At 39.8% G+C, this 17,035-nt stretch overlaps 2 protein-coding genes across 3 annotated transcripts in view; one reads left to right on the top strand and one right to left on the bottom strand.

The window, feature by feature from the left end:
- Nucleotides 1–4,321, top strand: part of LOC116301130 (phosphatidylinositol 4-kinase beta) — an 18,014-nt gene extending 13,693 nt beyond the window's left edge. The window contains exons 17-20 of the mRNA XM_089024607.1: nt 105–211; nt 1,187–1,319; nt 1,960–2,080; nt 2,397–4,321. Of these exons, the coding sequence (XP_088880733.1) occupies nt 105–211; nt 1,187–1,319; nt 1,960–2,080; nt 2,397–2,581 (546 nt within the window). The 3' untranslated portion in view covers nt 2,582–4,321. The remainder of the gene's footprint in view (nt 1–104; nt 212–1,186; nt 1,320–1,959; nt 2,081–2,396) is intronic.
- LOC116301129 (ovochymase) lies at nt 4,243–16,919 on the bottom strand. Of its 2 annotated transcripts, XM_089024606.1 has the most exons (14): nt 16,500–16,919; nt 14,446–14,506; nt 13,310–13,477; nt 12,870–12,977; nt 12,048–12,186; nt 10,640–11,202; nt 9,868–10,041; nt 8,982–9,176; nt 8,562–8,729; nt 7,846–8,016; nt 7,286–7,474; nt 6,732–6,851; nt 5,951–6,053; nt 4,243–5,817 (listed from the first exon to the last, which is right to left on the bottom strand). In XM_089024606.1, the coding sequence occupies exons 4-14, from the start codon at nt 12,901–12,903 to the stop codon at nt 5,214–5,216; spliced, it is 2,460 nt and encodes an 819-aa protein (XP_088880732.1). In that variant the 5' UTR covers nt 12,904–12,977; nt 13,310–13,477; nt 14,446–14,506; nt 16,500–16,919; the 3' UTR covers nt 4,243–5,213. The 2 variants fall into 2 exon arrangements, with proteins under 2 accessions (XP_088880732.1, XP_031565999.2); XM_031710139.2 differs by lacking the exon at nt 13,310–13,477.
- Between the last annotated feature and the right edge of the window lie 116 nt (nt 16,920–17,035).

Below are 17,035 nucleotides of genomic sequence, written 5' to 3'. Positions count from 1 at the left end.
GAACGATGAAGATGGGATAAATGCATTTACGGTTCTCCCAAACTTACTTCAAGGGAAAGAAGTGATGTTTGTTGGCAACTAATTTTTGTAATGTTTCTATCCAGGAACATGGTGAAGTCAATTCAGAAGCATTTCTTACAGCACAGCGGAACTTTGTAGAGAGCTGTGCAGCGTATTGCCTGGTGTGTTATATACTTCAGGTTAAAGACAGGTAAATACTACACAACCTGACTTTTAATAGTCCATTACCATGGTGTGAGCTTCCATCAACTTAAGGGAAGAAATTTGTTATGACCAGCTGATCTGAGATTTTTTTTAGCCAATCAGAATCTAGAGAATTGCCAAACTGAGGTGACTTTCTGTCTGTACATTTTGGATTTCCAGGCCACCAAATGATAATTAAGCCATTGCTATTAAGCTCTGGATAACAGTTGCGCCATGAATTAATGAGTTATATATTTTCATTGGCGGGCATTATTATCTTTATCTTTTACTGGTCAAATTTTGCAGGCTTCATGAAACGTCAGTTTTGAAGGACAAAACATACTATTGACATACATACTTTGAAGAAATAGAAAACGCGCGCGCGTGCTGTGTGCTGTCATAAAGCACGCGGGGATTGGCAGAACACGAGAGAAGTGTTAGGAGAAGCACGACGCGTAGCGGAGTGCTTCTGGACACTTCTCGAGTGTTCTGCCAATCCCCAAGTGCTTTATGACTGCACACAGCACAGCAAGCAAGTTTTTTATTTCTTTTATAAAATACAAATTACAATAATAGATAGGAATGACGCAACTGAAAGTGCGCGCGCGTGCAATGTGCTCTCATAAAGCACGCGCTCCAAACCAATCAGAACACGACATTTATAACAGTTATTTTATAATATTATTTAGTACCTCTATTTGATAATATTTACAAGTTATAAATATTGACCCCCAGTCTTGAAGTGGAGTCATTATATGTTTCTATTTTAGACCAACTGGGGTCAATAGTATGTTTTGTTTAAGGTTTTCTTTTCTTTCTTTCTTTTTGTTTGTGCGGGGGGGGGGGGGGGGGGTAAATGTTTGTATTCTTTGTTAAAAAAATGATATGATACAGCGAAAATAATATTTTGTGACCTCATCTCTTCGGTACTGTATTTCCGTGTAGCTTTATATCCACCATTGTTTTTTAATTCATTATTCAGACACAATGGGAACATCCTACTGGATAACGAGGGTCATATCATCCACATCGACTTTGGTTTTATCCTCTCAAGTTCACCAGGAAAACTTGGCTTTGAAAATTCTCCATTCAAATTGACACATGAATTTGTAGAGGTAACTTGCTTTTATATATGTCTGAGAAAATCTCTGTTAAAACCCAATTTTTCCAATCCCCGAAAAAGCATTTTGGCTGATCTAGTCAGGACAGGGCTACAGTAACTCACACAGAGCAATTTTCTTTCAACTTGTCTTGCAACAGCTTTGAAAATCAAGTTGCATGGAGCATTGCAGCGTGTAACCTGCAGTGCAATTTAAAAAAAATTGTTGTTTGCGAGACAAATTGCGGCAATCTTTGCCAAAAGTAGAATTCGTTTTTACTTTTGGCATCGATTGCGTCTCTTTTGCACCATGTAGACACTCTTGCAACTCGTGTCGCAATGCTATTGATAGACAAGTTGCAGATAAAATTGCTCCGTGTTATCGTGCCTTTAGCTTGTTAGCGTTTGCGGAGGGAGAAAATCTTCAGAACCCGGAGGATAACCTTCCAATCAAGGGAGAGACCTGACAAACTCTATTCACAAGGGATGTCAAGTCCAGGAATCGAACCTGGTACCTCAGAGGTGAGAAGCGAATGCACAACCTCTACACCACCCTTGATTAGCACCATTTACTTGAGGATGTCTGGATCTATGAATTGTTATTTTCAAACCTGGAAAGAAAGATACTAGAATAAATGTGTTGATTTTATCTTGAGGTGATGGGTGGTATGGACAGTGACATGTACAACTACTTCAAGATCCTCATGTTACAAGGATTCTTGGCTGCTCGTAAGAATATGGACAAGTGCTTAGAGATCGTGGAAATTATGCAGACGGGTATGGATTGAAACTTTACTAGTATTATGAACTCTAGATTTCATTGGGTCGCCTTGTTTTGTTGTTCTTTTCGGAGGGGGGGGGGGGGGGGGTAGGGGAGGAAGGAAGTGGATGGTGGTAAATCTGGGGATTATTACAACCCCGACCAATGCTGACAGGTTTACGATCTTCACGGCTTTGTACCTATCTATGCATAATTATAATCGCGCTGAGTTCCTGCCATTATTTGTTTATTCTTTCAGACCCCCACTGTAATTTTGACCTGCAAATGTGGTGAAATAAACTAGTACTATGTATTTTTCTTTTCCACTCGCAGGTTCTAATCTACCTTGTTTCATCAACGGTCCTTCTGCCACACGAGGCATGCGTGACCGTTTCCACATGAACTTGACTGAAGAGCAGCTTGATACTCTAGTCAATGGCATGGTAGAGACCAGCATATCCTCACTTACTACCAAATTATACGATGGCTTCCAGTATCTAACCAATGGAATTCTATAGAAAAGACTAGGGAAATCCCACCAGACTCGAAGAAATCAGCAGAGCGCCTCTTGATTAATAATGTTTACGTGGCTTCGAGTATCTAATCAATAGAAATTCTATTAAAAATCCTATGAAAATCCCAACAGATTTGAACAAGTCAACAATGGACAACCTGGTGGTTGAAAAGACCGCCTCTGTATTGATTAATAGTGATTTTTATAGAGGATTTCTAAGAACATTGGAACGATATGCAAAGGACAGCCCAGTGACAACAATGGGTGCCAAACAGCTAAAAAGCTGAAGGCATTGATTTATGGTGTCTTATTTGGAAGTCAAGGTTACTTGAATGAGATATAAATGGCATGACAGCCATGGCATCAGTTGATGCCACTGCTGAGAAAAACGAAGACAACGCACGTGCATTGATTGATAGTGCTGTATATATAGAAGATCAAATTACTGGAATAGAATACAAATGAGAATCGGGACATCAATAGATGCCATTCGTCGAATAAATGCTTCTTACAGTATGGAAAATGAGGACAAAATACTGATAAAATAGAGTGTAAAGGATGGCTCAATAGATGATCGAAGCAGAAATATATCTGATAGTATAATGTTTAAAAAATATTTTTGCTGCTTGTAGGACAAAACTTGGGGATTGATTCTTTTGGTGAGCAGTGCTCATTGCAACTCATGTCGCAACTGTTATGCGACAGGAAATAACTTAAAGGCGCAATTAAATGGAGCAATTTCCCTTGCAACTTGTCATGCAAAAGCGTTGTGACACAAGTTGCTAGAGTGTTTGCACTGCCTCTCGCAACGATTTCTGCAACTTGTCTTGCAACATTGTTTTCAAATTGTTCTGTAAGTTAAACATTGTATGCTCCTTAACGCCGTTGCGAGATAAGTTGCAGAGAAAATTGCTCCTTGTAGTCGCGCCTTTAGCTTCACAGACCAGGATTGCTCCACTAGAAAGTGTCTCTTGCCGCTTGCCTCGCTATTTTGTTGCGTCTTAAAAGAAAAAATGGGACGATGCTGCTTTAGAAAGTATTCCTTACAACTTCTGGCAATTTTGTTAAGCAATGAAAAAAATCCATGTAGTTACATAAGGCCCTGGCTAAACGAGGACATGTTTCCAGAAACATGTTTTCTTAAATGTTTCCAAAGGTGGCAAAACTGTCCGGAAACATCTGGAAACGTTTGCTCACTATCGGTTAGCGTGTGCGCACTTTCAAGATAGAGCTAGCGTTGCTAAGTAACGAACTTTTAGAATGTTGACTTTCGTGGCTAAACGAGGAAACATTGGGAAGCATCGTTTCCATGCGTCTTGGAAGCATGAAATGTTTCTGTCTTCACAGCAGAAACATTTTTGCGTCTTGGAAGCAAAATTTGCTGCACGTAGCAATGTTTCGCATGTGGCTTGGAAACGTCGGGGAACATGCGCGCGGGAAACATGTTTCTGGAAACTTGTTTCCCCGTTTAGCGAGGGCCTAAAACTTCTTTGTCTTCGTGCTGCACATGTCTTCGCATTACAGACCCTGTGTCATTCCTTAGAGTACCAAATTTTTGTTTGCGCAGGAGATGGATACAACTAAAAAATTGCAGCTACGCTTCAAATTCAAAATTGCGAGATAAGTTGTAAGAAAAATTATCCAATAAAGGAACTGAGTGGTCGGTAACCAAGAATTTGAGCTTTTATTGATACTGTTCTAAAGATTATAGATTTTATTGGTATTAAAGATCATGATATATGAAGACAGTGTTGAATCAATTGAAGAGCTTCCATCAAACATGGCGATTAGTGTAGCTTACCGTTTCATTGCTACGCACTGATGGAGACAACAGTCGCGACAAGGAAATCGGGCAATACCGACACGAGTGAAAAACGTCTGCGCATGCTCTGAATTCGTATACAAATTAGTCAAAACCAGTAAATTTGACTCTCAAACACGCCTTATAAATCTTGGACTTCACAAAATGCCAAAACTTAGTGTCCGTGCTTGAAACTTAAGACTAATTCTTTCATATTGTGTTTGTTAATGCAGTATCTTGGTCTGACAAAAGTATACTCTCGAACTTTTTTGTATACTTGGAGAAAACAATTTGTTTTCTCACTCAAACTCTTCAAAATTCTTAGAAAACGTGCTGAAGTGCACGCATGCGCAAACGTTTTCCCCTGGTGTCGGCAATACTTACTGTCAATCAAAGTATGTACGAACAATATATTTGATTGACGGCAGTGTACTGCCTGATTTACTTGTCGTCTAGATCAGCGCGTAGCAATGAAAACAATGGTAAGGTCAATACGAAAGTACTGGAAATGGTCGCAGCATCTCTTTCGGATTCCAATTAACAATTTGGTTTCTCTAATAGCGATTTCTGCTACTCAAATTAAAGTTGCAGCGTTAACTTGCCTTTTAAGTTTACGCAAAAAAATAAAATGAAATAAAAAAATCGAGTGAATAATTTTTGATTGTAAGAATTTGACATTGAATTCGAGTTGAAAAATTATTTTTTATGGACTGGTGATAAAATATGTAAACCATGCACACTACCTCCCCCTCCCTCATTTTTTTTTTTTTTTTTAAGTATGCAAATTGAACAAAAAGCAGTTATCTTCCACTTGGTCAATGATCAAAGTTAAGACTCATGGATTTTCTTGGATGGTTTTGCGGATCCAGTTAACAAATGGCGCAACCTTGGTAAAATAACTATACTTGTCTCTTAATCCACACCCCTCCCCCCACGATATCAACCCAACAGACACCCATCTGTGTTCGCTGTCTCTTAATACTTCCCTGACAAAGCTTCCACCGCTGTCTCCTTGGCAGGTGTCGTTGCCACCTTTCCCATCACCCGCGCAAAACGTCACAGAAGAGTTAAAATGAAATTTGGTTTTCTGGTTACACAAACTATCACTTTGAATTGTGAGTGCGGTGTGCATTAGAGCTCTAGATGTCTTTTTACTCGAACTTGGGCCCTGACCAATTTTGAGAACTTGAGTAGTTCCCCATCCCGCGACAATCCCAACCTTTCCTGGCTGCAGCAAATCTTCATTTTGTTTGGGTAGACAAACCGGGCGAACGAAAGGACCGAGCTTTAATCCATCTGGAAGTTTTATCAGCGCAATGTCATTTTCGTAAAAAGGAAAGTCTTTGTAGTTTGGATAAATGAATATTTCTTCGGCTGGTAGTTCGTGTTCTTCTGGTTCTTTGGTGTATCGATCATCATCTCCCACTTTGATGATAAATCTAACGATTTAGAAAAATGAAATTTAATGAAAGGGTTCGATTGAAACTGTCTCGTTTCACATCCCTTGCCTTCGTTGGTGATCCGGCAGCCATAAGCTTAAAGAAGTACTGCCTTCTAGTTAATGTTACCTACCGATTTGGTATTAACGGTCTTCTTTCGTCGTAAAATGAAGATGCTGCTGTAAGAACCCATCTTTTAGCAATCAATGCTCCTCCACAACGTAAGGCGAGATTACCTAGTTAACGGAAGAATTAAACCGATAAGAAAGCACTCTGACTGGACTACAACCGAACAGCCAATCTCAGCACAAACCGACCAACCAATCACAACATAGGTGATCCGACGAGCCGGCTGTATACATCTATTTCATCAAACGTTGTCGTTCGGAGATCTGATATGGGCGATCTGAGACGAAAACGGAATTTTTGTGCTTTTATGTCTTCTAGCTAAAATACGAAAAAATCACATTTCGAACTCATAGATCATTCTTCATATTCCAATCTAAAAGGCCAAACTACGTTGTTCGGCTGTGAATGTATTACTTGGTGTTACTTGGTGGAGTGTGTTACTTGGTCTCAGGTTTCAGATCTCCGACCGACGTTTTTTTTAAATAGGTGAATAACAGACACACCCTCCAGCCTACACCATCACTTGTCTGATAAAGACTAGCAGTTTGCAGTCTAAACGTACTCATTTTACAAATGACTCTCAATTGTAAGACAAATGAATTAACATGTACGTACAATTTCCACGATGCATAATATTTTTCATTCTATGGATAAACCAAGTGAACATCTATTGTTACTGAAATCCAGGAAGTATTAATAACGAATACTAGAGTTCCTTTTTCCTTTTAACTTTCTGTCACGCAAGCGTCGTTTGATGGAGGTTCGTCGTGTATGGAGCTGCATACCTGTGGATGACCCATCTTCGTAGATCCCAACCTGCCACGGCCATGTTCCCCTTCCAGCTCTGTTTCCTCCCACTATTCTTCCTCGTTGATTATATGGGCTTACGCCACATGCAGCGTAATCTGTCATCGATAAAACCACAGAGTTAAAAAGCCTTTGTTTTTCTTATACTGATGTTCCAAATACTACTTATGAAATCCGTGGCTTTAAGTGAGCACACAGCACGAGCGCGCACTTTCTAATCTTGCCATTCCTGTCCAAAATAACGGTTATTATACTTAATTTCTTATGTTATAACAGAGAAATAAAAACTTTAGTATATGCAGACCCGTGTGTATGCAATTATAAAGCACCTTGGGACTGCCAGAACATTTGAGAAATGCTGAGAAGTAGTGCTGAGAAGTGTTCTACTTCTCCCAACTTCTACTGTGTTCTGAGCAATTTCCGCTTGTTGTAGATAACTGCACACTGTACGCTCGCGCGATTACTATTTCTTCATCATGGGAAGTTGTCCCGCGTAAATATCAAGTACAAAAATGTAAATATGATATTTTACCCCTAGGTTTTTGTGTTGGACTCAAGCACCGTGGTATCTCGTGGTTCCATTGTCCATATCTACACGTGATTACACTTCGTCCAATCAGCTTCTTTCCTTCCATGCACTGGAACCGGATGGTCTTGTTATGGCGAAAATCAAGATCGAACCGAAATCCATCGGTAGGTACGCCGGGGTCCGGACAGAGACCTGAGAAATACAATCACGACGTATAGGACAAGGGGTACTTTTTGGACATATTCTGCCTGTAACCTGTACATATATACACGCGCTGCTTAATGAACAAAAAGGAAGGGTGCCAACTCTAAATCACTTTTGCTAAAGTAGTATTCTTTTAAATAGTTTTTAAGCTTGTTGTCGTCTTATTATTAACTAATTAATCCGAAACCATACTTTCAGAGATCGAGAGTTGCAGTGAAGTATGGAAGCAAGGAACAATATCGGCCAAGCTGTATGTCAGCCCCACCATTGCTGTCCACTAATGATTAATCAGGGAGCTCGACCGAAGCCTGATTCTGATTGGGTATGTTTTCAATGGTATCAGACAACATATTACATACCCCACATACACTTTGGAGGATCGTTATACCACTTGCCATCGTTGCATGTAATATTTGACGTTCCATACATCCTTCGCTTTCCCAGACATCGAAATCGTACCGTTTTACCGTGAGTAAAATCATTATCAATGCGATATCCACCTAAGGGCGTTTGAGGATTTGCACACGGCGCTGAACGGAAAAGATAAGAAATAAAGGCAATCATATATTTTACACTCTATAATGCGTTGCACACAATTCCCCAGAGCAGGAAGCTCATGCATAAAGCGTAGCTGCGCCCTTTACCGATCCCCCCCCCGGTACGTCATTTAAAGCTTGGACACTGGGCTGAGATAAAAAACCCAGAATGTTAAAAAGATTATGATACAGCTAAATATCTAAAAAAGATTTTAAAATTGTATCGATACCCTAGAACAACATACGCTGGGCTGATCAAAGTTTGGGCCCAGATAAGTACATGGAAGATCGCCGGAATATCGCTTCTAAGGTTGTGCGGAGAAGGACCAGGAAAACTCTCGAATCAAGGCTCTTCTCTCAGTACAAGTCATTATATACGAGGGCGGATTTGGCTAGTTTGAATTAGCTTGCAACTGTATTCCCTAGAGAGTCTAGAAGCAATCAATGCTGCCATCAGTCGTTGGTATTGACTAGGTACTGGAAAATTTAAACCTCCAAGTTGGAACTCAAAATTCAAGGAGAGCTTGAGATAAACTTACGTGAACACCTTGGAGTAGTGAAATCCCATTTGCCATCTTTACATCTTATCACGTGGGCACCAACCAAAGTCCATTGACGGAAACACTGAAACCTCACTGTCTTGCCGTGGTGGAAGACATTACCAATTTTTGTACCGCCAAGAATGGCTGGAGGCTTGGAGCACGATGCTGAAAAAAAATAAAGTTAATGGTTAGTGATGGAGCGGCAGTGATCAACAGTTATTTAAATAGAGTGGCTCTTCTTCCACTGGATCCCAGAGGAATTTAGAAGTCGATTTTTGAGGAGGGAGGAAAACCAGGAGAAAAACTCTCGAAGCACAGGAGAGAACCAACGAACAATTCTACTCACATATGACAACGACCCCTGCGGCCGGAGCAGTGGTTAGTGAATTGAAAAACGCCTTCTTTCTATCTACAAACCTCGACACCTTGGTTCTCTCGCAGACAGCCTGCCACGTGAACACCGTCTTATAACACTTTTCCTGCCATTATGGAAAGTGAAGCCTGGCCTACACTTGTACATTACTTGTGAGTAAGAGCCTCGACGTAAAATCAGTCGAGTGCCCTTTGGACGACGCGCTTGAGCCAACCTCTGAATGAGTGATCTACACCTATCTGAAACACGAAACAAAAAATCTCTGAAGTTACTATATGAGCACAAAAAATAGCGCTGGCATGGCTTTACAAGAGTATCGAGAGATAATGGAACTGACACCCTGGGGAAGATTGTTTGCGTGCATTTCCAATAGAGGGAGTTAATAATGAAATTCTCGCTTTATTCAAACAACGCGTTTGTTGGACCAAGATAGTTTTAAATGTTCGCGGTTGGTGATGCCCTTTCTGTAACAGTTGTCAGGCAGGATGGACATTTTGTGAAGTCCATTTGTCAGGATGGATGGACATTTTGTGAAGTTCAACAATCTAGGATGGATGGATATTTTGTGAAGTCCATTTGTCAGGATGGATGGATATTTTGTGAAGTCCATTTGTCAGGATGGATGGATATTTTGTGAAGCCTAGCTGCCAGGCAGGATTGACATTTTGTGAAATATATTTGCCAGGCAGGATGGGCATTTTGTGAAGTCTATTTGTCAGGCAGTAAAGAAGTTTTAGAACCGCACGAAGTATAAGACTAGGTTGTACTCAAACTACAAGCATGCGCAGCTAGACGTTTTTATGTTGACAACATCTTTCGCAATTTCATATTATGATATACATTTAGTATCTGGATATCAGTGTCACAATATTTATAAACTCATGCATAATGTGAATAATTAGGTCTGTTAAATGTCGTTATTTTTCTCACCTCTTTTGCATGCAGGTGCTCTTGTCCACTTTCCACTACTTTTGCACGTCCTTGAAGATTTGCCTTTCATTTTGTAGCCAGAAGAGCAACGGTACACAACATGAGAACCTGTCGAAAAATCGCTACCAGAAAATCGCCCATGTGGGATGTTTCCAGGATTAGCACATCCAGGGACTTGAAAAAAAAGTTATTAAAGATATCAAATACTATATAAGTGGCGCGTTGTGAGTCGTCCCAGAACTGAAAAGGGGGCACACGCGTTCTGGATCAAATGTTTCCGCAAATACAGGATATATCACAGTATTTAAGACATCGAGAAAAACAATTAGCTAGCGAGCTATCAGAATTGGAGTGCAAGTGCACGCGTTTTGTTGCAAAACGTTCCCGCCAATTGCATAGAAACTCCATCAGAATAAGCCATCAAGTGTAAAAAATAAATATCTGCAGCTCAAAAATCACACTATTTTACGTACTTAATAGGCCCTTTGCAGTTAACGGTCACCGTGTCTGTACTGGACTGCACAATTTTTGTTTTTATATTAAATTGGTGATTCTTTTTAGCTACTTCTAAAGAACTGAATGAAAACATGTGTAACCAGTGTGTTACGAAATGCAGTTTTATTACGATCTCTCGAAACAGGTTGTAGAAAGTTTGTTTGCAGTCCAGTAAATTTCACCCTTGGGAATCAAAATGTTCATTCATTTGCTCTCAGTGAATTAATCAGCACGTGATTGCTTAGCTGCAAAGGGCCTATTAGTGACATATACTCACAAATTTTCTGTTGAATCCAGTCGATGAATGCTTCTATCCTTGTGTTGTAACCGTACTTGTCTTTCACAGCACATCCCTCACCCCAGCTGACCAGACCAACCGACACCCATCGGTACACACCCTTTCTCAATACCTTTCTAACCAAACTACCACCACTATCACCTTTACAGGTATCTGTAAGTCCTTTACCATCACCAGAACAAAACGTCACTGAACTATTAAAGAAATAGGTGGTGGACTGATCGCATTTGTTGTCGCTTTGGATTTTAAATACGGAATACTTGAGAATTGGAGAGAATAAGCTGTGCTGTGATCTCCCCCATCCGGGAACACTAATGAGCCGGCCTTGCTTGGTCAGCGGTCTCTCGCTTTTCTCTGGCAAGCAGACAGTGCGTACGTAGGGGCTGAATGTGACACTTTGGTTGAGTTGAATTAATGCAATGTCATTCTCGTAGTAAGGAGCATGGCGATAGTTTGGATGGATGAGAATCTCTGAAGCGAAACGCGTCTGTTCTGATAAATCATTTTGGTGTATATTGTGGTCCCCGGCCACTACGGAATACCTACGAAATAATTAAAGGAAATCAATCAATCAATCAATCAATCAATCAATCAATCAATCAATCAATCAATCAATCAATCAATCAATCAATCAATCAATCAATCAATCAATCAATCAATCAATCAATCAATCAATCAATCAATCAATCAATCAATCAATCAATCAATCAATCAATCAATCAATCAATCAATCAATCAATCAATCAATCAATCAATCAATCAATCAATCAATCAATCAATCAATCAATCAATCAATCAATCAATCAAGCTAGTCTTGAAAGAAGATTTGGTTGAAGCTAAGGCCAGGTGATAACGTTGGGGTCAGAATGTCATATAACGGGAACCGATTTAGAGGAGAACGCCGGGTGGGGTTACCCGACATGTACACCCACCATCTCTCGATGTGAAATTCAGGATTTTGTACAGATCCGATATCTCTAAATTAAAAACTCAAAGTAGAATTGTTTCATCAAAGTATACAATATGCAATAATTCTGGAAGTACCGTATATACAGTCAACACTCGTTACAGCGGACACCCTTGTGACCGTCACTTGGTGTCTTTAATACCGAGCGTTCGCAATAGCGAGGATTAATTACGGTCATTTCTTTGTCAATATTTTTGTCGGGGATTTTTCTCCTGTCCTTAATAGCGAGGTGTCCGTAATATCGGAGTGTCCGCAAGACGAGAGTTGACTGTATTCTGGGTTTCAATCAGCTGATCAATGTCTTTGAACCACACTATCTGCTCCAAATGGTGGTCAAACACCGACCGCCATGTTATGTCAGCGAAATGAAGTCAATGGAAATGCAGTATAGAAAGGAATCTATCAGAAAAGTTGACTTACTTGGTGGCAGGAGAAATGTCTTTTTGGTGCCATATCCTAGTTGGACTTCTTTGTATTTCGTAAAAGCAGTGAGCAGCAGTCAAGACCCATCGGTTAGATATCAGCGCACCTCCGCATATCAGCTTGTTTTTTTCATTTGCTGTAAGATTAAAATCAAAATGACTTGATATACGATCCTGATTTGAAATCTAGGATTGCTGTATGTTTTATAGGGGACGGGGGATTGTATTATTAGACGTCACAGCTGACTAATATTGGCCCATTCTCCTTGGACCTTCAACATTTTCTAGGTAATAGGATAATATAGGTAGCTCAGTTTAAGGGCCATTTTCAGAGGATCACGCAATCTCGTACCCAGAGCCTGGTTTCTTCTGGCCTGCGGCGAAGAACGAGGGCTCTGGCATAATCCATTTTTTGAGACCAGGATTTCTTGGACTTCCGGTATAAGAGCGCTTACGTTAAAAGACTTGCCAAAAATTAAAAATGTGTTCCCGATTTATGATTCTTATTTCGGATCGGAAATAAACACAGAACTCTGTTTGAAAGCATGATTTTCAATGATTAAATTTTAACTTCCCAAAAACTGCGCATGCGTCAAAAAATGGATTATGCCAGAGCCCTCGTTCTTCGCCGCAGGCCAGAAGAAACGCAGGCTCTGGGTACGAGATTGCGGATCACGAACTTTGACGATGCTCAAGAAGCCCTTAGAAATTTTAATAGGCTTTCTCCTTCATTTAAGGTTGGAACTCAGCTGAAGTAAGGTTGATTTAGTTTCTATAGTGCCCCTATATACTGGTAGACATACTAAAGAATGTCACTTACTTTGTTTGTACAGACCAATGTGCCAGGGCCACATGCCATGCCGCGATACTGCACCACCGATGATCCTTGAACGAACGGACAGCGAGCTCTCTCCACATATACTGTAATCTACGACACATCATTTTCATGTCTTGAAAATACGCAGTGTGAACTGATGGGCATATGCATCCATAACACTAACAACGCCCTGAGCATACAGTGAACAGAGCCGTACTAGAGCCTGCGCGTTTTCCCGCCAAATCCACAGGAAGTCAGAAACTCCATCAATATAAGCCTGCTTGCAGCCGAACGTAAAAGTCCAGAAGTATGATAGAGGGAGGGTAAATGTATCTTCTGTTATTTATCCTTTTAGTTATCGTAATTGTATATATTTTCAAATAAAAAAGCAACTGATAAAAAATATGCCAATTTATATTACTAATATTTTACTCGCCTCTCACCAATGCGACCCAGGTTCGAGTCCCGACGAGCTCGGTGTTTGTATGTGAGTTTAGTTGTTTGTTGGTTCTCTCCTGTGCTTCGAGGGTTTTCCGGGTTCTCCGGCTTTCCTCCCTCAGCAAAAATCAACTTCTAAATTCCAATTGGAATCCAGTGGAAGAAGAGCCACTCTGTGGAATCCACAGTTAATCCCATTATTATTATTTACTTATTTAATATAACCAGAGTTAAACTCAGTGTCGGGCTGCACGCGGTTACATCAACATGGTCTGTTGTGGTCTGTTATGCTGACATATGGAGTAATGAAGAGTTTCTCAAGCATTTCGACTCTTTTGTCAGAAATGATACATGAAATGGAGATATCATTTTTTCGGAGATGTCTTTTGCTCCCTATATCCCCACTTCCGTTCCTCTTTATATACCATAAAATCAGTTATGGACTGATTGAGAATAATAGATCTCCTTGGGTCTTGGACGTAATATTTTCTCATTTCAGACCACGTTTCATTCTCTCGAAAATAAGATAATTTGTTTGAGTGGTATCCATATTCATGTGTCTTCTCGTGCGCAACCGATGAATTCGAATGATACTCTAGCGGCTAGGGAATGACACGTGGTCTCAAATTGGTAAACATTACGCCCAAGGTAAAGAGGTCGATAGACCCCTTGAATGTGACGTGCACGTGAAAGTAGTTCAATCTAGGGGTCAAAATAAAGCAATTCCCTCCACTTGAGGATTGAAATCGTTTATGACTCATGTAAGCATTTAGCGTAAGGGGTCTTTTCTCGGAGACTGTCAACTTTAATATTGTGGGTGGATAAGGGTGTGGAGTGGAAAGTGGAAATACTGTATCAAACAACTTTGCAAGAAACCTACGACGTTGATGACTGTAGAACATGATGGAAAACCCCCTGTATTAAATGTAGAAAGGGACGAAGGTTTCCTGTTGTAATTAAGTCATGAATATTTCATTTCTTAAAACTCATTTTTTTAAGGGACCGTCGTAATCGGGGGAACCTGTGACGGTATCCCTTACCCCGCATTCGCTGGTAAATTGTTTCTTTTTTCTTTTTTCTTACTATGATTTGTTGTGAGATAAAAGCTAAATAAATTAATAAATAAAGAAGGAATAAATACCTTTAGGAACAGGAGTGATTGACAGTATTCAATGGGAGGAAAGAGCCAAAATGACAATCACCTGGTAATAAATATACGTCAGTACACTATAATTGGGCCAAATTAATTTCAAGTCTACCAGTCTGTTAGAAAAAATAACGGAGATATTGGAAATGTTTATGCAGTGTTTAGTTTGTTATTCATAATTGTCGTATTTTTATTGGTGTTCTTTTTGTTTTGCATGGCTGTTAAATGAGTTGCTTTGCAGCCATGACAGTAGGCAGGAACAATATTGAATCTGATCTAATCTGATTTACATGCGAGAAAGAATTCACCTTAATTCGCAGGGAAAAAGACCAGCTTATTGTTGTGCCTGCTGTTATGGCTGTTATCACATGATGGCGCAAAGCCTCTATTGTCGTTTTGGTTGTTGATGTTAATGTTGTTGTTACTACTGTTGTTTTGTTTACATAGTTGTTTTTATAGTCGCAGATAATGCTAAAGCTGTGTCTGTGTCTTTTTGCTCTATTGTAAGATTGTTGATGGGCTGGTATTAATGTTAAGGATCTTGTTTTGTTGTTGTTGTTGATGATGTTGTTGATCCTGTTGCCGCCGCCGCCATTGTAGTCGCTTTGAGATAATGCTATTATTGTTGTTGCCAACAGTCACATCGTTTTTTCCCTTATTTTTTTGCTTTATCATTTTTATTTTTTACGGATAATTGTATTTAGTCTATTGCTGTTTTATAGTAAGGCCCTGGCTAAACGAGGAAACATGTTTCCAGAAATATGTTTTCTTAAATGTTTCCAAAGGTGGCAAAACTGTCAGGGAACATCGGGAAACATGTTTACTCAATATCGGTTAGCGCATGCGCACTTTTAAGATAGAGCTAGCGTTGCTAAGTAACGAACTTTTAGAATGTTGACTTTCGTGGCTAAACGAGGAAACATTGGGAAATATTGTTTCCATGCGTCTTGGAAGCATGAAATGTTTCTGCCGCACAGCAGAATCACTTTTGCGTCTTGGAAGCAAAATTTGTGGCACATAGCAATGAAGAATCACCGAGGAACATGCGCGCGGTAAACATGTTTCTGGAAACTTGGTTCCTCGTTTAGCCAGGGCCTAAAGGAATATGATCGAATCAAGTTCATTATTGTCTTTGCTGCTTCACTGTTATCAAATTTCAAAAGGCATGAAATACGCCACATTTTTTCATTACGAACGGATTTCCAAGTTTAGATATTGACCTTTGTTATACCTGGCAAAATCTCAACTAGCTTCCTGTTATTAAAGAACTAAGCAAAATACTGTAGAAAAATACTGTAGAAGTCAAACAGAACGTAACTGTAAAATGGTTATTAACGTAAAAGAAGCCAAATTGTTCTTCTTACAAAATTTATATCATAACTGTTTCCTGAGATTCATAACAGCAGTGATTTAAAACGCTAGACGTCACGGTATGGCGATGTCATAAATCGCTTATTTATGAATCTAAATAGTTCCTGTCGCGCTATTGCTCAAATCTACAAGATCTAAGTCAACGTATTAGAAAGAGTCAGTATTCTTCGGACATTAGGAAACCGAAAATGCAGAGCTAGACGGACATGCATTCCTTATAGAAATAGAAAATTATCAAATAAAATCGTCAACAAAAATATCGTGCAAACAGTCCTTGATAGCACTTGATCGGCCAGGGGCTAACAAACCAGTCCTTATGGCCCTCGTTCAGTCCATGATCGTTCCACGAATTGGATTTTGTGGAGGGAGGACAAGCGGCCGGAACCTAGAGAAAAAACCCTCGAAACGAAGGGAAAGAACCAACTTCAAACTCTACTCACTTATGGGGGCTTATGACCGGCAGTCAGTACTGATTCCGGGAATGGACGATGTAGTACGAAAGTGATAAAAAAAATTCAGGTTACTTGTACAATCAATGCGCAACATACATCACGATATCTACCTTTTGTTTTTTTTTTTGTTTTGTTTTTGTTTGCAGTGAATGTATAAACATATATTTATATTTTGGGTATAATTTAGCGACACTGATTATAATTGCAAGTCAAGGATGCACTTACCTCAGCTATAGTCATAGTGGAATCTGAGGGCAACGAATTACGGAGCAAAACATATCACGTCACGCTGATGTATGGTAACACGATTCATTCTAGATGTTCGATTCAGTCTACGGCACTTCACACTACAGGACGGTGATAAGGAGAATTTCTTGTTGTAGCGCAGGTAATTGTAACTGAAACACTACGGCTGATATGTTATTATATATCATATCCTTCTTATTCTTTTTCTCCTTCTTTTTCTTCTTCTTTTTCTCCTCCTTTTCCTTCTACTTTTTCTTTTTCTTCAGTTTTTTTCTTCCTCTTCTCTCTCTTTCTTTTACTCCGATGAAGGACTAGCGTCCGAAACGTCAGTAAGTTTTTTCATCTTTTCACGGTGTTAAATTTACCCTTTTATCATTACTGTTTCATAAGAAACACCGACGCAGCTCACACTAGTTTTTAGCTAGTTATCTCTTCTCTTATTTCTTCTTCTTCTTCTCCTCCTCCTTCTTCATGGGCCAACCAAGCTTGGGCTCCCTGTGGCGGTACCATAACCG

Source organism: Actinia tenebrosa, unplaced genomic scaffold, assembly GCF_029948245.1.
Source record: "Actinia tenebrosa isolate PJP-AT-01 unplaced genomic scaffold, QUT_ActTen_1.0 PGA_scaffold9__36_contigs__length_13948895, whole genome shotgun sequence".
Lineage (NCBI taxonomy): Eukaryota > Metazoa > Cnidaria > Anthozoa > Actiniaria > Actiniidae > Actinia > Actinia tenebrosa.
The sequence above is the reverse complement of the archived record's forward strand: the minus strand, read 5'-3'. Positions and strand labels throughout refer to the sequence as shown.